Source organism: Moschus berezovskii, chromosome 12 (genome assembly GCF_049115385.1).
Source record: "Moschus berezovskii isolate FMDL1 chromosome 12, NW_MosBer_1.0, whole genome shotgun sequence".
In the NCBI taxonomy this organism is placed as follows: domain Eukaryota; kingdom Metazoa; phylum Chordata; class Mammalia; order Artiodactyla; family Moschidae; genus Moschus; species Moschus berezovskii.
The window spans coordinates 8,960,985-8,985,575 of NC_142471.1; the positions used below are offsets into that span (position 1 = coordinate 8,960,985).

The window sequence follows — 24,591 nt, forward strand, 5'->3', positions numbered from 1 at the left end:
ACTGTTCACCTGCAACTATCACACCATTGTTAATTGGCTATACCCCAGTACAAAATAAAAAGTTTAAAAAAAAATTAAGACTACAGAGGCTAATCCACTGTAGACAATAAGAAACTGATATTTTAACATAAAAAGAACTTAGAAACATATACTGTGCCAAGTAACTCTTACAGCTCAGCAATAAAACAGCAGCTCAATTTAAAAATGGGCAAAGTATTTGAACAAACATGCTTTTGATGAATATATACAAATGGCTAATAAGCACCTGAAAAGATGCCTGATATCAGGGAAATGCAAATCAAAAGCAAAATCAGATGCCATTTGTAAGGGCAGCTAAAATAAAACATAATACAGAGGACTTCCCTGGTGGCACAGTGGATAGCAATCTGCCTGCCAATGCGACAGACATGGTTCAATTCCTGGTCTGGGAAGATTCCACATGCTTCCACGTGCTGCAGAGCAACTAAACCCATAGGCCACAACTACTGAAGCCCGCATATCTAGAGCCTGTGCTCCACAACAAGAGAAGTCATGGCTTCTAAGCCCGTGCACCACAATGAAGAATAGCCCCCACTTGCTGCAACTAGAGAAAGCCCACACCACCACCACCAACAACAACAACGATAAGACAGCAATAAGTGTTGACAAGTATGTAGAGAAACTGGAACCATCATACATTGCTAGAGTCCATGTAAAATGATGCAGCCACAATGGTTAACAGTTTGGCAATTCCTCAAGAGTTAAAGTTACGATATGATCTAGCAATTTCACTCCAAAGTATTGAGAACTGAAAAACATATGTTTACACAAATATCTGTGCCTGGATATTTACTCATTATTCATAGTAGTCAAAAAGTGGAAACAATCCAAATGCCATCAACTGATAAATAAACAAGATGAGGTATACCCATACAATGGAATATTACTCGGCAATGGGATGAAGTACTGATATACACCATAGCATGGATGGACCTTCAAAACATTATGCTAAGCAAAAAAACCAGTCACAAATGATCACATACTGTATGATTTTATTTATATGAGGTGTCCATAATAGGCAAATTCATAGAGACAGAATGGATTAGTGGTTTCCAGCAGGAGAGAGTAGGAAACAGGGAATGACTGCTTATGGGTAGGGGTTTCTTTCTGGGGTACTGAAATGTATTACAACTAGATAGTGATGACTGTTGTGCAATTCTGTAATATACTAAAACTCACTGAATTGTGCACTTTAGAATGAGTGAATTCTATAGAAGATGAATTATGTCTGAATAAAGCTGTTACTAAAAATCATAATGATAGTAATGATATTAAAATAATAATTCAAGTTCATGTTGACATAAACATACAATAAAGGAAAAGCTCTTTATGCAGTAGAATGTCAACTAATATAGAAGAAATGGAATCAGAAAAATCACTGTTGGACAACCATCATATAAATAATTAATTCAGGCAAGAATCATGAGTGGATGCTAAAACCACAATGGTAAAAAAAAAAGATAAAAAATTGTCCCCTCTTTAACTATGAAAATACACATTAAATTCCAAGTTCATTAAAAAAAAAAAATTGGATGTTTTCATAGTTTCAAAAAATGATTCCCAGTTTACCATGAAGAAATACAGCCCATACAAGCCTAATCATGTAATCATGATGATGTAATGTGCCTCCCAATAGGACACTGACAAGAACATAACATCCCTTCTATGGTATACTGTCCAAAGTGCATGACCTGAATGCAATCATCAGGAAAGGCAAGAAAAACCCAAAATAAGAGGTAGTCTCAAAATAACTGGTATATTTTAAGGAAAGGAGGGAGGGAAAAAGGAAAGGAGGAAGGGAAAAAGGAAAGGAGGACGGAAAGGGGTTTGTTCAAGAGACAAAAGAAGAGAAAGGAACACTGAAGGACTATTCCAGATTAAAGAAGACTAAAGCGATATGATATCCAAATGCAAGGTATGATTCTGGGTCAGAAACTTAGTTGTTGTTGTTGTTGTTGCTATTTCTGTAAAAGCACATTTTTAAGTCAGCTGGTGATCTGTGATTAAAGTCTATAGACATTCAGTTCAGTTCAGTCGCTCAGTCGTGTCCGACTCTTTGTGACCCCATGAATTACAGCACACCAGGCCTCCCTGTCCATCACCAACTCCCGGACATTAATATTATATAAATATTGATTTCCTGATTTTGTTAATTACACTGTGGTTAATAATCTTGTTTTTAAAGAAATACACACTGAAATATTTAAGGATAAAAGATCATGTTGGTAACGCATCTAAATGGTTAAAAAAATAATAATATTAATATATACATACAGATGGAAGAAGAAAGCAAACTTGATCAACATTTAACATTTGGGGAAATATGGATAAAAAGTATATGGGAATTGTTTGTACTAGTCTTGTAACTTTTCTGTACACCTGAACTTATTTCAAACCGAAAAGTTAAAACATTTTATTCCTAAAGGAAAACGTAAATAATTTTTTAAAAAATTTTCCCTTTAGAAAGGACATTGGTTCAGATGTTTTTTCCTGTTTGTAAGGCAAAAATTAGACTGATTTTTTACTGATTTTAGGTAATAAAACAAAAAAAGTAAAATGAAAATACAGCTTATAACTAATTACTGTCAAAAGTGAAAGGGAAGTCGGTCAGTCATGTCCGACTCTTTGCGACCCCTACGGACTGTAGGCCACCAGGCTCCTCCGTCCATGGGATTTTCCCAGCAAGAAACTGTCAAAGAGGAATATAATTAATAATGCTAGATGTCAAAAAATAAAGTCTGAAATGTAGCATTCCCCTACTAATAAGTACAGTCCTTTTTCCTCCCAATGTAACAAGACCAACAGAAGATCTAATTCCAAGCTTTGAATTTCCCAAGTTTTTACACTCTAATTCCCACTCTAAATTTGAAATTTAAGGTCCAATAGCACTCCAGTGTTCTTGCCTGGAGAATCCCAGGGAAGGGGGAGCTTCCGTCTATGGGGTCACACAGAGTCGGACACGACTGAAGTGACTTAGCAGCAGCAGCATTTTCTTTGCCCATGAAACAAGATGCAGATTCAATAAAGCATGAAATAACAGCTAACTGTGGATCCTATACTAGAATAGGCCTCCATTTTAGAATCAGACTCTACTTCTACATCCAGTCACCAACATCACTGGATACATGAGTGTCTTCAAACACATTTTGGTGGCAAGTACAGACTAAATCTTCCATAACCTGGTTAAAAAGAAGAAAGGTGAGGGCTTATGAATCTGATGCCAAATCCAAATGCTTTGACATAAGCCTAAAATGTAGAGTTCATGCTTATCTAAAAGCCCAAGAGAAAGCATTTCTTTTCTTGATTTTTAAAAAATTTATTTTACCTCTGGACAAGGCTCCACATGACAGTCTTTTATTGAACAATGGCCATCTTCTGCCCAGAAAGGACACGGTCGCTTCAGGTTAACCTTGAGAGAGAGAATGAATGAGCATTAGTCAACATGTGTCACAGTCTTACAGTGGTAAGTATCACTGTGCTGGGCACCAGGGACCTGGTGGTGAAGGAAAAGCATCCTACCCTGTGGCATTTGTACCATTCAGAAGTTAAAACCACTCAAGTTTTTCAGACATCCAAGGTCTAATATAAATTTTTAAAAATAAATGCTATTAGTCCTCTGACACTTCAAAAAGGAATGAAGTCCAAGCACACTGCTCATCTGAAGACCCTGGAAAGCATTACAGGACCACTCGATAATGTCTGCCATCTCCTTACCATCACCCCCTGACCAGGTTCTCCCAGGTACCCCTTCATAGACGCACACTGAGCACCCATTCTGCACCAGGCACTGTGTAGGCTCCAGAGGCAGAAAAAGCACTCCCTCCCTGCAGCTTATAGTCTTCTGGGGCAACCAGGAATCACCTATTTGAGTGTGTGCTTAATTACAAATTCTGGCAAGTGCTACAAAGGAAAATCCAGAGTTCTGTGATGGAAAATATCAGGGCTGGTGGCTGGAGGCCTCTGAGAAGGTGGTGTTTTAGTTGGTGGCAATGTGCATGTGGAAAGGTAACAGGACAGGGACAGCTCTGGGAATTGAGAAGCTGACTTAGTTTCACTGACTTTTAGAGGGGAAGGCAGGGAATGGCAGGGAATGGCAGGGAATGAGGGAGAGATAGGCAAGACCATGCAGGACATTTCACCAGGGACAAACTCTGGTTTTCACATTCTAAACCTAACAGAAGGCATTAGTTCAATAGGACCTCCACGTGGATTGCCCAAGCCCAAAATCAAAGCTTTATTCTTATTTCCTCCCTTTTCTTTATCCCCTGCAAACAATTCATTGTTCATTTCTCACCATCTCTTCTGTCATCCCCTACCCCTGACCCGACTACTCCAAGTCTTCCCACATCTACCGCTATCTAGTCTCTAACATAGTAGCTACAATCAGCTCTTTGAAACACAATTCAGAGCAAACCAAGCCCTGCTCAAAACCGTCCCACAGCTTCCCATCACCTTTAGAGTAAATCCACAGGCCCTCCACCGCCTGGCCTCCTACCACCTCTCTGACCTGTCTCCTCCTACAGACCTCCAGGTACAATGGCCTTCTGGCTGGGAACACACCAAGTTCCTTCCTGTCTCGGGGCCTTTTCGGTGGCTCCTCTAGATCTTTTATGGTTCAATCCCCTCACCTCCTTCAGGGTTCTCCCAAAGATCACCTCAGCAGAGAGACCTTTCTGACCAGACTCTCTAATGTAGTGCCCAGTATGTGCCCTACACGCTGTATCATCATAGCATTTATCACTACCTGAATGTTATCTACTTATTGTCTGAACCCCTCACTGTAAGGATGGGGATTTTACCTGGCTCATTATTCTACCCCAGTAATCTACGACAAAGAATAGACACCTCAATAAAATGAATGTGAGGTGAGGTAAGCCATACCCAAATTTACAGAAGGAAGAGGCAAAAACAGGTAGAAACTCGCAACACAAAGAGAGAGTGGTCAACTCTGCCTATGGGTGTCAGGAGGGCCTCCAGGGCAACAGGTAAAATGGCTACGACCAGAAGCTTCCAAGAGAAAGAGATTTCTAGGCAGAGGGAACAGGATGTCTGAAGGCAAAGAAGCTTAAAATCACCTGGCACCCTTGGAAACTGCAGGTGCCCCTGAGCTGCTGGCTTGTAAATCTAGCTCCTCCCTGACACCTCCACAGGACAGGCACAGACACTGCAGGCAGACGCTTTATCCTCTGAGCCAACAGGGAAGCCCCAAAGAAAGTGAAAGTGAAGTCGCTCAGTCATGTCCAACTCTTTGCAACCCCATGGACTGTAGAGTACCAGGCTCCTCCGTCCATGGGATTCTCCAGGCAAGAATACTGGAGTGGGTTGCAATTTCCTTCTCCAGGGGATCTTCCCGACCCAGGGTTCGAACCCCGGTCTCCTGCATTGCAGGCAGACACTTTAACCTCTGAGCCACCATGGAAACCCCTCAAATGTACTAAGACATCCCAAACTGTGCTCTGCCCTGTAGTAATTCTTGCCATCTCAGTAAATACCAACTAAATTATTCTAGTTCTTCAGGCCAAAATCCTGGATCATCCTAACTCTTCTCTCTCTCACCCCACATAGATCTCTCTGAAAATCAGGTCAGGTCAAAATCCAAGTCCAATTCAATGGCTGAGAGCCCCTTCAATTGGCTGATTCCCTAGTTTCCTGCCCCATGTTCACCGGCCTCCCCCCGCTGTTCCTCAAACACATGAAGCACACCACGATCCCTGAGCTTACTCTTGTTGTTCCTTAGATATCCACAAGACTTGCTTTTTCATTCCCTTGAGGGTTCCTCCAATGGTACCTTCTCAGTTTGCTGTTTTAAGTTGCTACATTTTAGGCTAATCTGTTACACAGTGATAGATAATACAGAATGCAAGGAGTAAGCTGTGCACACACTGCAACAGGCTGCTCAGGTTACCCTTCAGGAAGAAAGGCCTCTACTCTAGCCCTGGAAATGATGCAGGCAGCCAACCTTGGCTAATGAGAGCCACTTTGCCCAATGTCACTAATCCAATGACTGGTGTAAGGAAATAAAGGGCCAGACATCCTGAAGTGGAGACAGCTCTGGGGGTTGTACTATCTTAAGAACTCCCCACTAGGGGCTTCCCTGGTGACTCAGCCGTAAAGAACCCACCTGCTAATGCAGAAGACACAGGTTCGATCCCTGGTCTAGGAAGATCCCACATGCCTCAGAGCAACTAAGCCAGTGCGCCACAACTATTAAGCCTGAGTGCTAGAGCTCCGGAGCTGAAACTACTGAATACACAAGCCACAACAACTGAAGCCCAAGCTCCAGAGAAGCAACAAGAGAAGCCACCACAAGGGGAAACCTGAGCACTGCAGCTGGAGAGTAGCCCCCATTCACTGCAACTAGAGAAAAGCCCGCACAGCAATGAAGACCCAACACAGCCAAAATTAAATAAATAAATTCAAAAAATTAAGAACTCCCCCCAAAGTGTCACCTGAGGTCACAGCTTTATTTCCACCTTTGCCCAGTCCTGAGGTCTCTCTTCCTCTTCCTTCTCTACGTTGTTGGTTCCAAGAGCTGCCCCTAATTAACCTCTTGGACACTAAACACAGTCTCAGAGTCAGTTTCCCAGGAACTTAACCTGTGACAACTTGTCCAGCTCCAGAAAAATAAATTACTGCTATTTTGGGGGGAATCACATTAAATTTATATATTAACTCTGGGGCTTCCCAGGTGGCTCAGTGGTAAAGAATCTGCCTGTCAATGGAAGAGTCACAGGGTTGATCCCTGGGTCAGGAAGATAACCTGGAGAAGGAAATGGCAATCCACTCCAGTATTGTTACCTGGAGAATTTCAGAGACAGAGAAGCCTGGTGGGCTACAGTTCATGGGGTTGCGAAAAGTCAGACACAATTTAAGGACTGAACCACAACTTGGGGGAGAGGTAACATCTTTATGCTACAAAGACATCTGCCCATTTGTTTGAGCCTACTTTTGTGTCTTGAAGAAGTGTTTGGAAGCTTTCGTCTTTTAGAAATATATATTTTTGGACAGATTTATTCCTGTATATTTTATCTTTTTTGCTAATGTAAATGGGGATTTCTTATCCATTATATCTTCTAACATTGTTCATATTTATGAAGATATTGATTTTTCAATATTAAATTTATAACCTGCTATCTTAATGTATTTTTTATTATTTGTGTGCAATTTATTATTTAGAGTTTTCTAGGTCTACTTTTGTCATTTATACATGGAGATAGCTTTATTATTTTAAAAATTTTATGCCTCTAGTTGCTTTTTCTTGTTCGACTCTATTGGCCAACATGGTCCAATATTAAATGACATAGTAGGTGCTATTTCAACATCTGCTGGATTAGGGCATGGCAAGCCACTCCAGTATTCTTGCCTGGACAACACACAAAACACACACACATGTACTATTTCATTTAAGGGTCCAGTATTAAAGGAAACAGGAGGTGCCCTCTCAGCATGGTTCCCGATTTAAGGGAGAAATCTTCTAGTGTTTCTCCACAAGTAAGATGCTGGCAATGCTGATTTATGATTGAAATTATCATGGTAAAGAATTATGAAAAGTGAAAGTGAAAGTCTGCTGAACAGTCATGTCCAACTCTTTGCAATCCCATGGACTGTAGCCCTCCAGGCACCTCTACCCATGGAACCCTCCAGGGAAGAGTACTGGAGTGGGTTGCCATTTCCTTCTCCAGGAAGAATTATGGATACTTCCTTATCATCATTTTTAAAAATCACAATGTGTACTGAATCTTGTTGAAGACCTAAAAGTCTCATCTTTACATTCCTGGAATAAAATCCACTTGGTCATATTTTTTTTGTAACACACTCAAAACTTAGGCATGAAATCATCTTTGATTTCACTGTTACTGTCACACCTTACATTCAATCCATCAAAAAAGTCTGCTGTTACCTTTTACATATGACACCAACTGGATCATTTTTCACCTCTTACAACTCTACCATCTTATTCTACATCCACATCACCTTTCATCTGAACTACTGCAATAGCCTCAGAAATCGTTTCTCCATTTCCTGTCTCCCACCCTTATTGTCTCTTTTGCACAAATTCCTCCAATAGCTTCTTATCACACTTTATGTGACAATATGGCCCTCCAGTTTTTAAGTCATTGTTTAATTCTCAAATTTTGATTTAAATGCTTAGATGAAAGCATGCATGCTGCTGCTGCTAAGTCACTTCAGTCATGTCCGACTCTGTGTGACCCCATAGACAGAAGCCCACCAGGCTCCCCTGTCCCTGGGATTCTCCAGGCAAGAACACTGGAGCGGGCTGCCATTTCCTTCTCCAATGTGTGAAAGTGAAAAGTGAAAGTGAAGTCGCTCAGTCATGTCCGACCTTTAGCGACCCCATGGACTGCAGCCTACCAGGCTCCTCCATCCATGGGATTTTCTAGGCAAGAGTACTGGAGTGGCTAGATGAAAGCATAGTTTTATTTTATTTTTATTTTTTGACCACACTATGCAGCATGTAGGATCTTAGTTCCTGATGAGGGATTAAACCCATGCCCTTGGCAGTGAGAGCAAGGAATCCCAACTGCTGCACCACCAAGGGAATTTCCTAACTTTTTTTCTTTTTAAATCAGGCCCCTAACTACCTCTCCAATTCTCCTTCTCATTCACTTTCCTCCAGCTATACTGGTCTTCAAACACCCTATGCCTTTATACCTGTAGTTCTACTCCCCTTCCCCAAAATGTTCTTTCTCCAGATCTTGTCATGGTTTACTCTTTCACCTTAGGTTGGTCTTTGCTCAAATGGTGCAGCCAAAAATGCCTTCCTTTCCTGACCACCTTCTGTAAAACAGGGCTATCTACCTTCCTCACCCCTATTATTTCTCTTACTTTGCTTTATTTTTCTCCATAACATTTACATTATCACAGGAAATTATGTTTTATTTTTTACTTGTTCAAGGTTTGTCTCTCTAATCATAATAAAATATTTCCTAACTTTGGAGGTGTTTTTATTCACTACTGTATTCACAGCAACTAAATACACTGTGCTACAAAGTAATTTGATAAATATTTGGTAAATAAAGGAATGGAATGGATAGTAGAAGACAGAAAATATAAGTACAGCTACAGCAGACAACTGATCCGCTGTCAGAGGGTAGGCTCTCACTGCTACCTGTATTTCCTTCCTAGATGAATCAAAACTAGGTATGTGTGTTTAAAATCAACCTCTTCTCCTAGCTTTCCTCTGTTTTTGTTTTGTTTTTTTAATTTGTACATTGACAGAATTCGAAGTGTAAATAGCACTAGACTTGAAACTAACTGATTAACTAAATCATTACATTACTCTCCTCTGGGAGAGGGTATGAATACATTGTGGTTACATTTAGAGTAATTTCAATATGTTGGTGGGAACATTTTTTAAATCACATGCATAAGGATGAACTGTATGTTGACTAGCCAAGCACACTGTTATTTCTGCCTACTTGACTTTGATTTTTCCTCCTTCTGTAACATCCCCTAATTTTCCTTAGAGAAACAATTTGCAAATATGCAAATACAAATAGAACTATTAACCAAATTGTCTTTTGGACAAGGGGTAGGGCTACATAACCCTACCAAGACCAATTTAGACCTTTCCTCCCATAAATCCCATATAAAAATGTGGGAAAATGGTTAATTTAATTCAAAATTTTGGTATCACAAAGAGAATAGCCATTAATCCCTGCTATAATTTCTGTCTCATCTAAAATATGCTTCTTTAGCTTATCTTTCAATTTTGTGAGCTGCCTCACATTTCTTAATAAAGCTTCTGCTTTTTTCGTAAGCCAACAAAGGTAACCTACCTTAGGATACATAAACCATTGTTTATTTTTTAGAAAATGTGGATGATGTTGACCTAACAGGATTTCAGTGTAATGAACGAGTAAATGAGATATTATCCATGTATTTGAATATTTGGGTGCTTATTATTGACCAGATGGGTGAGGATACAGAAACAGAAGAAACAATTCCAAAAAGGGAGGAGTGGAAGAATGAGGCCACGACATTTTGAAAGGAGGTGTGATCTGGATATTCTGTGAAGCGATGATCTTTAATAGAAGGAACACTTCCTTCACTGTATTAGACTGAACCATATGAAATAGGTAAAAGTCAAATTTTCCAACCTCTAAAAGCAACAATTTCATATGGGTAAGCCTAGTAACAGAAAGGAAGCAAGAGAAAGCAGTTACAAATGCAGACAGACATAAATTTAGGACTAGGAATTAGAAGAAGGTATTCTTCTAACCTGTGTTGTATGAAAAATGTCTAAAATATTAGAATAGTTTGCTTAGGCATAGATTTCTTTTTGAAATAAGCTTATGGGATCTGCATCTCTAAAGGGTTTTGTATTGAAGAGATATATCCACTTTTTTTGTATATTCTTGGTGCTGATGGGAAAAGGGGACGGGTTCCCAAATCTTTAGGACTCTACTTTGGTATCTTTCTGTACAACTTAAAACTTCACAAATAGTATATTCTTTAACCCTCAAAGTTATTTAAAAGACTAAGATAACCTATACAGAAAAAGGATTAAAAAAAATCTTGCTCAATTTAAAAAATAAACTAAAAATGAAAATCAAAGAAATTATAAACTGAATTGAATACTGAGAGCAAGAGTAGAGGCAAAAAAGTATAATAGTGGCTTTTAAACTATTGTTCCTTTGAATCTGTGTTATTGCTGCTGCCTTTAAACTACCACTGGCTATTCTGTGAAGGTCTAGAGTGGGCGATCAGACTTAAGAACCAATGCTGCAGTCTTGCTACAGTGCTGTTCTGCTTATGTCCTCAGGCTGTTCTATCACTCCTCCAGTGAGCTACCCAACAAATACATTTGTTGGGGCTTTGCACCTCTAACACTGAGAGCACACAACACTGCCAACCGCACAACTTAAAGCCTGGGTAAGTGTGTCTAGATGACAAAACCTAACTCACAAGGGAGGCTGACAAAATAAGTCCCAGGTACTTTCAACATCTATAGAGGAATAAGTCTTTGTGCCTGAAAACCCAAACCGACCAATGAGAAATTCCCCAAACAAAGGAAGGGAGTTCAGATTCGTAATGTTCAAAAAGACTAACAGGCTTTCACTACAAGAGTTAATACAGTCCAGTGACAAAGGATATACACAGAGTGCTGAGAAGAATAGAAAAGGATTTTCCAAAGAGTCATGAAAGTCACATCTGTAGACAGCTACAGAAAAATCTTCAGTACCGATGGAATCAAAAGTTATACCACACCTTGTAATAACGAAAATAGTCTCGTTCTTGCAGCTTTTTTATTTTGGGGAAGATTTTGAAGGTGTTGAAGTTATCGATGCTATCAATGTCACACAAGCAGTCATCCAAGACTCCGGTGACCTAGGGGAAAAAACACATATACAATAGAAAAGATGTAAATTAATGTTTTAACTTTAGCAAATCTGTACTATTACATAACAAGATAAAGTATGCCTTCAACTTAGCCAGTATTTGCTGATTAAGATACATAACATTTAAAGCTGTCACTTTTTACAACGGTCAGTTAAATAAAAAGCAACAGAAGCATTCCGTTCCATTCAGTTCAGTTGCTCAGTCATGTCCGACTCTTTGCGACCCCGTGGACTGTAGCCTACCAGGCTTCTCCGTCCATGGGATTCTCCAGGCAAGAATACTGGAGTGGGTTACCATTTCCTTCTCCAGGGGATCTTCCTGACCCAGGGATCGAACCCAGGTCTCCCGCATTGGAGGCAGACGCTTTAACCTCTGAGCCACCAGGGAAGCCCCAAAGAAGCATTATATATACCCACTCTGAAGAAATAAACATTCTTGTTCAGTGGTCAAAAAGAAAGGTATTGAATACTCTCACCCTTGTCTAAACATACACAGAATCCAGACAGTCACTGGAATGCTAAGGCAACTACTTCCAAGATTAACCTAGAAATCACAGGCTGTAATAATACTGCTGCAGTAACTCTATCTTTCATTTAGACTCTCATTTATGGAAGCCTTTCATGACAGACATGATGCTAAGAGCACTACATATGTTAACACATTTACCCTTCAAGTACCTTATGAAATGGCACTATTCTTCTCACTTTACATAAAAGGAAATTAAGGCTTAGCAAGGTTAAAATAATTTTTTCCAAAGTAGACATAAGATTTAGTCCCAAGTCTATTGTATTTTAAATTAAATGATCTTATCAACTACTCAAAATAATCAAAGAAGAGAAATTGATATTTACAAAGTGAATTCAGAGTCAAAATATTCCACAAAACATTCTTCGGCTAAATTTAAAAATGGTATTCATTAACACGCACAACTTGGATGAATCTTTATGGAATTATGCTAAGTAAAAAAAAAAGTCAAACCCAAAAGATGAGATACTACAAGATTTCATTTATATAACAGTTTTGAAATGACAAAAGTTTAGAAATAGAAAACAGACTACTGGTTGCCAGCGCTTAGGGACTGGAGTAAGGGATGGGAGTTGGAGTGGGGAAGCAAGGAGGTAGGTGTGGCTATAAAGGGGCAGAAAGGGTCCTTGCAGTGATGACATTTTTCAGTATCCTGACTGCAGTGGTGGACACACAAACTCATACCATGTGATATAAATGTATAGAACTAATCCACAAATACACAAATGAAACAAGTGAAATGAACATACATGATTACATCAATGTCAATGATCTATTTATAATATTACACTATATGTTTACAAACTGTGTGTATGTGCTCAATCATGTCTGACTTTTTGTGACCCCATGGATTATAGCCCACCAGGCTCCTCTGGTGATTTCCTCTTGGGATTTCTTAGGCAAGAATACTGGAGTAGGGTGCCATTTTCTACTCCAGGGGATCTTCCTGACCCAGGGATCAAACCCACATATCTTTGCATCTCCTGCATCAGCAGGCAGATTCTTTACCACTGTGCCACCTGGGAAGCCCTTACAAAATGTTACCACGGGGGAAAAACTGGATAAAGGGTAAATGACATTTTTATGTATTATTTCTCACAACTGCATGGAACAAACAATTATTGCAATCAAAACTAAAATTTAAAACCAAAAATGGAATTCAGTCTGTTAAAGGTTATTCATGTGATCCACAGGTGTAATATATGCAAAGAATGATTTTAAAAATGGAAACTTTCTAATTGTTTCTGTCTCATGCTTTTTCCCTGGGAGTGTGAATGTGTCCCATTTACACTCTAGGCCCCTAAATAGTAATAGGGGAAAAAGGAAACAAAATACATATCAAAAAGGTTTTTAGGCTTTAAAAATACTTTATCCAGTAAGAATGAGTGAGTGTTCATTCTTACAAATGCTTCTTAAATTGTTGACTTTTAGTTAGTAAACTGCAGCATTTACAAACACATTATTTGTGGTAGGGGTTGGAGTAAGGTATATGAAATTACCGTGTACTTATTTCTAACTCTTAAAGACTACTTGTTAAGACAAAAACTTTGTGTACAACCAAGTTTTTAAAAATAGAAATTAGATAGGAAAAAGAAAAAAAAAGGCATCCAAAGTGGAAAGGAAGAAGAAAACTCTCACTATTTGCAGATGATATATACAGAAAATTCTAAAGACTTCATTCACTGAAACAGTTAGAACTAATAAATTTGGCAAGTTCTAAGACACAAAATCAATACGTGAAAATAGAGTACAGTGTTTCCATACACTAATAACAAACTTTCAGACAAATAAATTAAGAAATAATTCATTTACAATCAACTACATCAAAAAGAATAAGATAATACCTAGGTAAAAAATAAACCAAGTGGTGAAATGCCTGTAAACTATATTGATGGAAAATATTGAATAAATGGAAGGCTATTCCATTCTCATGGATTAGAAAAATACTGTTAAAATGTCCTTAGTACTCTAAGCAGGATAAAGACTCAATACATCCCTGTGAAAATTCCAACAGCATTTTCACAGAATAGAAGAGTACTAAAGATTTGTATGGAACCATAAAAGACCTAGAATAGTCAAAGCAATCATGAAAAAGAACAAAGATGCAGGCATCATATGTCCCAGTTTCAAATTAGATTACAAACCTATAGTCATCAAAACAGTATGATACTGGCAGAAAAACAAAACAGAATAAAAAGCCCAGAAAGAAGCCCATGAATATATGGTCAATTAATATATGACAACAGAGCCAAGAATATATAATGGGGAAAGGACAGTCTTTTCAAAAATCTTGAGGAAACCAGGCAGACAGCCACATGCAAAAGAACAAAACTGTACCACTACCTTACAGCATACACATTTGAAATGAACTCAAATGGATCAAAGACTTAAACTAATAAGACTTGATACCATAAAACTACTGGAAGAAAATACAGATTTTAAGCTCCTTGACATCAGTCTTGGTGATGACTTTTTGGATTTGATACCCAAATTAAAAAGTAACAAAAGTAAAAACAAACAAGTAGGACTATGTCAAACTAAAAAGCTTCTGTAAAGCAAAGCAAAACCACTAACAAAATGAAAAGACAACCTATGGAATTGAAGAAAATATTTGCAAATCATATCTGCTGCTGCTGCTAAGCCGCTTCAGTCGTGTCTGACTCTGTGTGACCCCATAGACAGCAGCCCACCAGGCTCCCCCATCCCTGGGATTCTCCAGGCAAGAACACTGGAGTGGATTGCCATTTCCTTCTCCAATGCATGGAAGTGAAAAGTGAAAGTGAAGTCGCTCAGTTGTGTCCAACTCCTAGCAACCCCATGGACTGCAGCCTACCAGGCTCCTCCGTCCATGGGATTTTCCAGGCAAGAGTACTGGAGTGGGTTGCCAATGCCTTCTCCGAAATCATTTTAAATCTCATTAAAAAATGAGCAGAGGAGGCTTCCCTGGTGACTCAGTGGTAAAGAATCCACCTCTCAATGCAGGAGGCACTGGTTCAACCCCAATCTGGGAAGATCCCACATGCCAAGAAGCAACGAGGCCCCTGCACCACAACTACTGAACGAAACCGGAAACCCCAGAGCCCATGACCTTCAACAAGAAAAGTTGCCACGATGAAAAGCCAGGCACTGCAACTAGAGAAAAGCCTGCGCAGCAATGAAGACTCAGCAGAGCCAAAAACAAATGAATAAATAAAAATACTTTTAAATGGGAAAATATTTGCATTTAAGGATCTAAATATCTTTCTAAAGGAGACATATGAATGGCCAACAAGTACACAAAAAGGTGCTCAATATCACCAACATCAAGGAAATAAAAATCAAAACTATAATGAGATATCATGTCACACCTGTTAGAATGGCTATTATCAAAAAGACCAGAGTAACAAGTGTTGGTGAGGATGCAGAGAAAGGAAAACCCTTGTGCACTGTTGGTGGACTGTAAATTGGTGCATCCACTATGGAGAAGAGTTTGGAGGTTACAGGAAAACTTTAAAACTACCACAAAATCCTCATGCGACGAGTTGACTCACTGGAAGACTCTGATGCTGGGAGGGATTGGGGGCGGGAGGAGACGGGGACGACAGAGAATGAGATGGCTGGATGGCATCACCGACTCTGTGGACATGAGTTTGAGTGAACTCCGGGAGTTGGTGATGGACAGGAAGGCCTGGCATGCTGTGATTCATGCGGTCGCAAAGAGTTGGACATGACTGAGTGACTGAACTGAACTGAACCACAAAATCCAGCAATTTCACTTTTTGGTATTCACCTGAAGAAAACAAATACACTAACTGAAAGATATATGTAGCCCCATGTTCACTGCAGTATTATTTACAATAACCAAGTATGGAAGTGACCTAAGTATCAACTGAAGGACGAATAAAGAAGATGTGGGGTATACACAATACACCCAGTAATGGAAAAAAAAATCTGACCATTTGCAACATGGATGGAACTTGAGGACACTGTGCTAAGTGAAATAAGTCAGAGAAAGATAAAAACCGTATGATCTCACTTTCACGTGTAGTCTAAACAGAACAAAACGACAACAAATCCAAGTTCTTGAATACAGAGAACAAATTGTAAAGGATATCTGATTTTTTTTTTTTTGCACTAATGAGGTACAAAGTTCTAATGTTTTATAAAACACTTGTCTTTCTGCTATATGCAAAATTTCTGTTCATATCTTTTGTTCATTTTTCTATTGGGTTGTCTTTTCCAATGTAGTAATCAATATTGCTTTTTCCCTATTCTAACCTCTGGAACTCATCATACTAGACTGTCTTATTTTATTCTTCATGTTTCTTAAGCTCTCTATAACATTTACTATTCTGTTACCTTTCTGAGCTTCATTCTGAATAATTTATTTGCACTTATTTTCCATTCATTTATTCATTTATCCAATGTATTTATTGAGGGCCTAATATAAGCCCTGCACTGTCCTAAGTACTGGGGATATAATATTAGAAGAAAGAAAAGGAAAAAAAGACAAAAATCTCTTCCCTTCAGGTGTTAACATTTTCATAGAAGAGAAAAAAAATGCATGAGCAAAGTACAGAGTCTGTCAGATGATAATAAAGCAATATGGAGGAAAACTAGAAAATTGAGACAGGTGTTACAAAACTGGGACTACTCATTTTTAAAGAGAGAGAGGTACAAAAGGTCTCACTGAAGTTTCAGCAAAGGTTAGTGGGGAAGGTGCAAATCAAGCTTTTTTTTTTTTTTTGAAGGGGGAGGGTGAAAAGAATTCCAGGCACTGAGAATACTAAATGCAAAGTCCCTGATGTAGTAAGGCCCAATGCTGCCCCAAAACAACAGGAAACAACAAGGAAGATTATCTAGTAGGGAAAAGGAGAATTGGGTCTTCCCAGGTGGCTCACTGGTAAAGAGTTCACCTTCCCAGCAGGAGACGCAGATTCAGTATCTGTGTTGGGAAGTCCATGGAGTTGCAAAGAGTTGGACAGGACTTAGCGACTAAACAACAACAAAAGAAGAATTAGGGGCCTATTATTAAAATTTTGGCTTTTCTGAGTCAAATGTTTTCTCACACCAGCCAACTCTCCAGCATCAACTGGGTGCCCAATTCAATTCTGATATTATCTGGAATTGAAGAAGAACCCACAGATTAAGGGTTCAGTCACAAAGGACTGCTCCCACTTCAGACACCAGTCCCAAGCCCTGGGTCACCTGTACTGACTGGCTATAAACAGGGGTTCCCACAACTTCCTTCTCAGGTTTGATAATTTGCTAGAATGACTTACAGAACTCAGGGAAACACTTTACTTGTGTTTACTGCAAAGGGTCCAACTCAAAAACAGACAAAAGGAGGAAATGCACAGGATAGGTATTGGGGGTGCACATGCAGAACTTCCATGCCTCTGAGCTACCCTCCCAGAAAGTCTGTGTGTTCACCAACCTGGGAGGTCATCAAAACTCATCAAAAACTCTCTTAAGAGTTTTTACAGAGCTCAAGCTACCTCACTCCTCTCCCAAACCTAGAGGTCAGTGAGTAGGGACAAAAGTTCTAATCCTCTAAGCACTTGACATTTTCGGACCAGGATCATCATCCTTAAGCTCTCTAGGGGTTCCCACCTAAGTCACCTCAACAGCATAAACTCAGTATGACTGAAAGGAGCATTCCTATTTCTCAGGAAATTCCAAGGTTTTAGGAGCTCTGTGCCAACAACAGGGGACAAACAGCAAGCATGTTTTTGTATTATGCCACACTGGGTTACACAAGAAACCACCGGAAAGTTTTAAAGCAGAGGCTAAAGGAATGTGGAGTAGTACAAGGTGAGGATGAAGAGTTCCTCTTCTATATTGTATGATCACGGCAGGTGACAATTCAGGTAAGTGAACACGGCAGGTAAGGTGACACTTACGCAGAAACCTAAGAAAGGGAGCGAGTGAACCATATGAATACATGAGAAGTGTGTTAGCTATGTAGAGGAAACTGCAGGTCCAAGGGACTCAAAGCAAGAGGGTATTTGCCATCTTTGACGGATAGCAAGGAGGTCAGTGTGGCTACAGCATATGTTTAAGGGGGAGGAGACAGTGAGAAAAAAGATTTGAGGGGGGAAAAGCCAGGAATTTAGTTCTTAATACATCAAATTTGTGATACCTATTAATTATCCAAGTGGAAACACTGAAAAAGTAGTTAGATATATGGATCTACAGCTGAGAACCCTAGTCTGGAGATCCTGAGATATAGATACTAAATACCATATAGATGGAATTTAAAGCCAAGAGACTAAATGAGACGGACAAGGTGGAGAGAAGACAGAGTATAAGATTTGAACCTTGAGGTTCCAACAATTAGCAGTCGGGGCAGAGGAAGAACAAGCAAGGGATTCTAAGAAAGACTGGCCTACAGAAAGGAAAGAAATCAGAAAAATATACTATCTTGGAAGTTAAAAAAAAAGGTCAAAGGCAGTGAGTGATGAGCTATGAAAAAAGTCTGCAAAATAGTTTTTAAATCTTAGCTTTAGCAAAAAATTGGCTTTAGCAGCAAGACAGACATTAGTGATTTTGACAAGAGCCGTTTTGGAGAAGTGGTAGAGTCAGACTGAAATGGACTGAATGATCAGAATAGGAAAGATAACTCTTTTGAGGGGTTTTTCTATAGAAAAGAGAAAAACTAAGCAGAGTCATAAAAGATGGGTGGGTCAGGAGAGAACTTTAAAATAGTAGAATTAACAGCATGTTTTATGATGACAGTAACAGGCTCAGTGGTAAAGAATCCGCCTGCCAATACAGGAGACTCAGGTTTGACACCTGAATTGGGAAGATCCCCTGGAGAAGGAAATGGCAATCCACTCCAGTATTCTTGCCTGAGAAATCCCATGGACAGAGGAGCCTGGTGGGCTATAACCCATGGGATCACAAAAAGAGTCAGACATGACTTAGCAACAACAACAGTCCATTAGAGAAAGAGAAAAAAAAAAAAAATCAATGAACAAGAAGAGAAAGGGAAAATTTGCTGGAGCCATGTCCTTGAATTGGAAAGAAGGAATGGAATGCAAGTGGAGGGATTGGTCTCTGATAAGAGTACAGTTTATCTATGGTAATCTACAGAAGTCAAAATATGTGGGTCAGAGACTAGTAGATGGACAGATGTGAATTATTCTGATTATTCTAATTTAGTAAAGTATGAAGCTAAGAGTTAGGATGGAAAAGGAGGTATTGGGAGATTAAGTATGAAAAAAAGGACATAAAATGGTTTTTCAATTCAATAATCATTTTTTTCTGCTGGATATAATCAACCACTTCATCCATCAAGTTGTTAATTTGATTTCTAAAACTTCTATTTCATTATGTTTTAAACTTTGGGGTCATTCTTTAAAATTTCTTGTTCTTTTTCATACTTTTAAGTCTTTATCCTTAACATGTGAAAGTGTTAGTTGCTCACTCCTGTCTGACTCTTTGTGACCCCATGGAATGCTGGAATGGACGAAGCACAAGCTGGAATTATGACTGCCAGGAGAAATATCAATAACCTCAGACATGCAGATGACACCACCATTATGGCACAAAGTGAAGAACTAAAGACCCTCTCGTTGAAAGTGAAAGAGAAGAGTGAAAAAGTTGGCTTAAAACTCAACATTCAGAAAACTAAGATCATGGCATCCGATCCCATCACTTTGTGGCAAATAGATGGGGAAACAATGCAAACAGGGACAGACTTCATGTTTCTGAGCTCCAAAATCACTGCAGACGGTGACTGCAGTCATGAAATTAAAAGACGTTTGCTCCTTGGAAGAAAAGCTATGACCAACATAGATAGCATGTTAAAAAGCAACACATTACTTTGCTGACAAAAGTAAATCTAGTCAAAGCTATGGTTTTTCCAGTAGTCATGTACGGATATGACAGTTGGATCATAAAGAAAGCTGAGTGCTGAAGAATTGATGCTATTCAACTGTGGTGTTGGAGAAGATTCTTGAGAGTCCCTTGGGCTGCAAGGAGATACAACCAGTGAATCTTAAAGGAAATCAGTCCTGAATGTTCACTGGAAGGACTGATGCTGAAGCTTATACTCCAATACTTTGGCCACCTTGATGTGAAGAAATGACTCACTGGAAAAAACCCTGGTGCTGGGAAACATCGAATGCAATAGGAGAAGGGGACGACAGAAGATGAGAAGGTTGGGTGGCATCACCGATTCAAAGGACACGGGTTTGAGCACACTCTGGAAGTTGATAATGGACAGGGAAGCCTGGTGTGCTGCAGTCCATGGAGTCACAAAGAGTCAGACACAACTGAGTGACTGAACTGAACTAGACTATAGCCCACCAGACTCCTCTGTCCATGGAATTCTCTAGGAAAAAATACTTTAGTGGATAGCTGTTCCCATCCCCAGAGGATCTTCCTGACCTAGGGATTGAACCCAGGTCTCCTTGCAGTCTCTTTACTGTCTGAGTCACCAGGGAAGCCCCATTTAAACATGGTGATTTTAAATAATACTCGATTATTTGAAAAAAATCTACGCTTATTACAGACCTATTTCTATAATCTATATTTCTAAATATTCATGTTGCCTTTGTGTGTTCTGTGATTTTTTACTATTAGCTTATTTTTCTTGACACTTTATCTTCAAAAATTCTTTAGGGCCTGTGTAGACCATGAATTTCTCCAGAGGGGATGGTGATGGTGATAGTTTAATCACTAAGTCATGTCTGACTCTTTTGCAACTCCAAGGACTGTAGACCGCCAGGTTCCTTGGTCATGGAATTTCCCAGGTCAGAATACTGGAGTGTAGCCATTTCCTTCTCCAGGGGATCGTCCTGTCCCAGGGATGAACCCATGTCTCCTACACCTCCTATACTGGCAGGCGGATTCTTTACCACTGAGCCACCAGGGAAGCCCTCCAGAGGGGATAGATATTTGTTTTTACCTGTAAACTCAGAGCACACCAACCTGAGATTGCTACAAATTAATTTTCCGCTTGCAGATTTTCCCAGCACAGGAGCATGAATTTGCCCTGTATAAAGACAGCTCATGGTTACAAATTCCCAAGGCAGTTTTCCCCCTCTTCCCCGAGCAAGTTTGTTAATTTTCCCCTTACTTGTGGTGGGTTTCATTTCTCCTTATATTTAAGATGTAGCTCTGGGGAGCCCAAGCCTATGGAGAGGGCCACTTTTACTTCCCTCTATTTGGGCAGACATGGGTTTTATTTCTTGTTTACACCACTCCATGCAGTTGTCAGGGCAGAAGCTCAAGGTCTTCAGAGTTCAGGGGAAGTCATCAGGGTAATGGCACTGAAGCAGCACTGAGTCTCAAAGTTCTGGCTTTCCATTTTGGGGGTAGGGGAGGCTTCATATATTTCTTGATTTCATGCCAGCTCAGAAATGCATTTAGAAAAAATTTAAAATCTATCTGAAGTTACTTCTTTATGGGAAGATTAACTTGTCACACATTTGTATGCACTACGATTTAAGTTTCCAGTGTTTTATCATACTCAAGGTTGGCCAAAAAGTTCATTCAAATAAACTTTTTGGCCAACCCAATACAAAGCACACTTGCATTTCATTTACAAGAACATGGGGTATGTGTTGTACAAATGCCTACCTGTGAAAAGAAATATTCTTCAAAAAATTAATTCTTCCCTTTATTCTTTACTGGTTTTCTTCCAAGTTAGTGAATGAAAGAGAAGAAAAAGAACTGGCTTAGTTCCACCTTTTTATTTTCCTGGGTCTTCCTCTACTTCATTTCTATACCATAAAGAAGCAAGCGTACAGAGATGCAACTGTATAAACCAGAAAGATACTCTCCTTCACTTACTTAACCTGTGATATTAATCATGTAAGCTCTTTGAATGTCAGTTATCTCACTGTGGGAAAGATGTGTCAAATGAAATGAGACAATGTATTTTTAAACACGTTACAGATTAAAGTATGATTGAACACTATATGAGAAAGTACCACTGGAAACAAAAACCACACGTATTCAATTCTGAGGACTCTTTGGCACATGCTGGAGAAGGAAATGGCAACCCACTCCAGTATTCTTGCCTGGAGAATCCCATGAACAGAGGAACCTTTCGGGCTACAGTCCATGGGGTCGCAAGAGTCGGACACGACTGAGTGACTTTCACTTTCACTTCACAACCTTGAATATGCACAAATCCTTAACTGTTGAACTACATATATTCATTTGGACATAATGAAATTTAAATCATATATATTCATTGGATATAATAACACTTAGAGTACACATGCAATTATAAAACATTAATACACATTAATTTGTGATAGGAATCTAAAATGAAGCTTCTAAATTGGTAAGAAAGTATACAATTAAAATATACTATCTAAAAAGAATGAGAAAAAAAAACTTTAGAAAAATATCTAAATGTAAATTCTACTCAAAAAGAAATAGCCCACAAATAACTAGAAAATAATTTTATCAAAGACAATTTAGAAAATATACTTTTCATAAGTCTGGTAGATTGCCACTCTCTATTTCAAGTGTTTCCAAGTGGTGTTGTAAGAGAGCTAAAAGGATAACTACATTAGTTACTTGCAAGCCTGGTTTAAAATGCCGATTCCTGGATCACATCCAGATCCATTAAATCAGAACAGCTGGTAGAGGGCCCAGAGAATCTGCATTTTTAACATCTTGCCCCCTCCCAAACTAAAAGTCGTCTGCCCCTTTTATTTTTATTATTCATTTAGAAAATATTCACACAGGGACAGAAACTGAGTATTCAGGCATTCTGGTGTTCAGAACACCATAGGGTCATGAAAAAAAGTGAATAAAGTCAGAAAAACATGTTTGCACTGTTACCCTCATAGTTACCTTTAACGTGACTTCAATCAGCACTAATTGCTTCAAACCATGTCTCCGCTCATCATCCGGCCACCTGAGACACCTTTTCTTTTTTTTTTTTTTTTAAGCTCTTAGCAGTTTTGCCACTTTGCAGCAGGTGCAGACTAGACAGCACCTGGCAGATGCCTATTCAAATTCTACTGTATAAAAAAAGAAGCCTTTATTAAGGCAAAAGACCCTGGGAAGCTAACTCTGGTTTCCAGCGTATTGAGAACCCTTCCGTAAGTTACGCCTCACAAAGAACCCCCAAACTCTAATTTATCGGCCATCACTCACTTCTGAGGGAGCCACAAGGTCGGACACGGACCCCCGCTCTCGTACTTGAGCTCACCTGGCGACGCCACTCAGCAGACGGAGTACAAGCTGGGTAAAAACACCACGGTCCTGAGTAAGAGGAGAGGCGAGGGACCCTCTAGTGCAAAAGTCAAGGAAGTTCAGACTTGTCCCCCTCGCGATCCACTTGGCTTCTGCAGGGCCGCTGGGTCTGTCACCTACTCCCCACCTGGCCCCCATCCCGAGCTCCCCGCGGGGAGGGCTTCCCCATTTCTCTGTGTGCTCTCGTCCCAGAACAGCCGCAGAGGTTTTCATCCCCGTCCCATCTCCCGCCACACTAGAAGCCGCTGAAACATCAGAAAGATAAAAACGAAAACACCTCAGGGGACCGTCACCATCTTCCCCTTTTTCCTGGCATCACCCCAGGTGGCATCGCCACCACTCACACCGCAAGCGGCTCGCAGGCGTTTCCTGGGCTCGAAGACCGGGGCTTCAGCCCCCCGGCTTTTCCGCTCGTCAGAAACCTCCCGGGGCTCCCGCCCCGGCCCGCTCGCGCCTTAGTCGCGGCCCGGTCTCCGCCTCCACCGCCCGCGTTCTGCCGGGGGTCCCCGCGCCGCCATCACTCCGGCTCACCTGGGCCTCGACGACGCTCGGGAGGAAGCTCAGGGTGACGAGAAGCTGCACCGCGGCCGCCGCCCCCTGCCCTGCGCCGGCCCGCCGGACCCCCGGGCTCATGCTGACCTCTCCCCCCGCCGCGGCCGGCCGGGCCCCTCGGGGCCGGGTAACGGCGGGCGGTCCGGGCGACGACCCAAGGGGACGGTTCCCGGCGGCCGAGAGACTCCAGGGTCAGAGGTCTGCACGCCGACCCGGCGCTCGCCTCGGCGCCCGGCAGCTGTGAGTGAGGTTGACGAGCCGAGCGCCCCCACTTCATCCCCCAAGCGGCCCCGCCCCCGGCTTCCCCTGCGCCCGGCCACGCCCCCTCCGAGCGCGGGGCCTTGTGGGAGTTGTGGTCCAGTGCGTCCCGGTGGGCGCCGGCGTCCGGAAGGCGGGGCCGGCGGAGGGTGTAACTGGAGAGCTACGGCTGCGGAGACCGCTCCGCCTCCCCGTGGGCTCCACGGCGGCCAATGACGGGGGACCACGCGGGCCTTCAAAACAAGAGGCGGTGCGGGCGGGTGGGGAGGAACTCCCGCCCTTCCCGCGGACCGCCGGCCGTGCCCCCTCGCCTGGCAGTTGCTCCTGGAAACGCGGCGGGGGCCCCTCCGTCTGTAGTTGCCCGCTGACACTCGCACCGCCACGAGGCTGCAGGATTCGCCCACGATCCAGGCAAACGAGAAACGGGCTCTTCGACTTTCAGTGTCTGGCACTTTCTCTGGCTCATGCACTTTTCTGTAGCCTCCCATCTATCGCCTGTGCCTAGATGAGCCACTTGAGACTTGTGGAGTTGGCTTGGCTCCTCTATCTTACACGCCCCATATGTGGATGTCGTCCTCTGGCTGGTCAAGCTCCGACTCCTGTGTTGACACATACAAACATAATGCATGTTAAAGGATGGGAACAAACCCG

At 41.0% G+C, this 24,591-nt stretch overlaps 1 protein-coding gene across 2 annotated transcripts in view; it reads right to left on the reverse strand.

Moving 5' to 3' along the window:
* The window catches only part of ERO1B (endoplasmic reticulum oxidoreductase 1 beta), a 68,309-nt gene extending 44,400 nt beyond the window's left edge, over positions 1 to 23,909 (reverse strand). For both annotated transcript variants that reach the window (XM_055425758.2, XM_088841871.1), the window contains exons 1-3: positions 23,662 to 23,909; positions 11,272 to 11,391; positions 3,365 to 3,448 (exon numbers count right to left, since the gene is read on the reverse strand). In XM_055425758.2, coding sequence (XP_055281733.1) covers positions 3,365 to 3,448; positions 11,272 to 11,391; positions 23,662 to 23,763 — 306 coding nt within the window. In that variant the 5' untranslated portion in view covers positions 23,764 to 23,909. The remainder of the gene's footprint in view (positions 1 to 3,364; positions 3,449 to 11,271; positions 11,392 to 23,661) is intronic.
* Between the last annotated feature and the right edge of the window lie 682 nt (positions 23,910 to 24,591).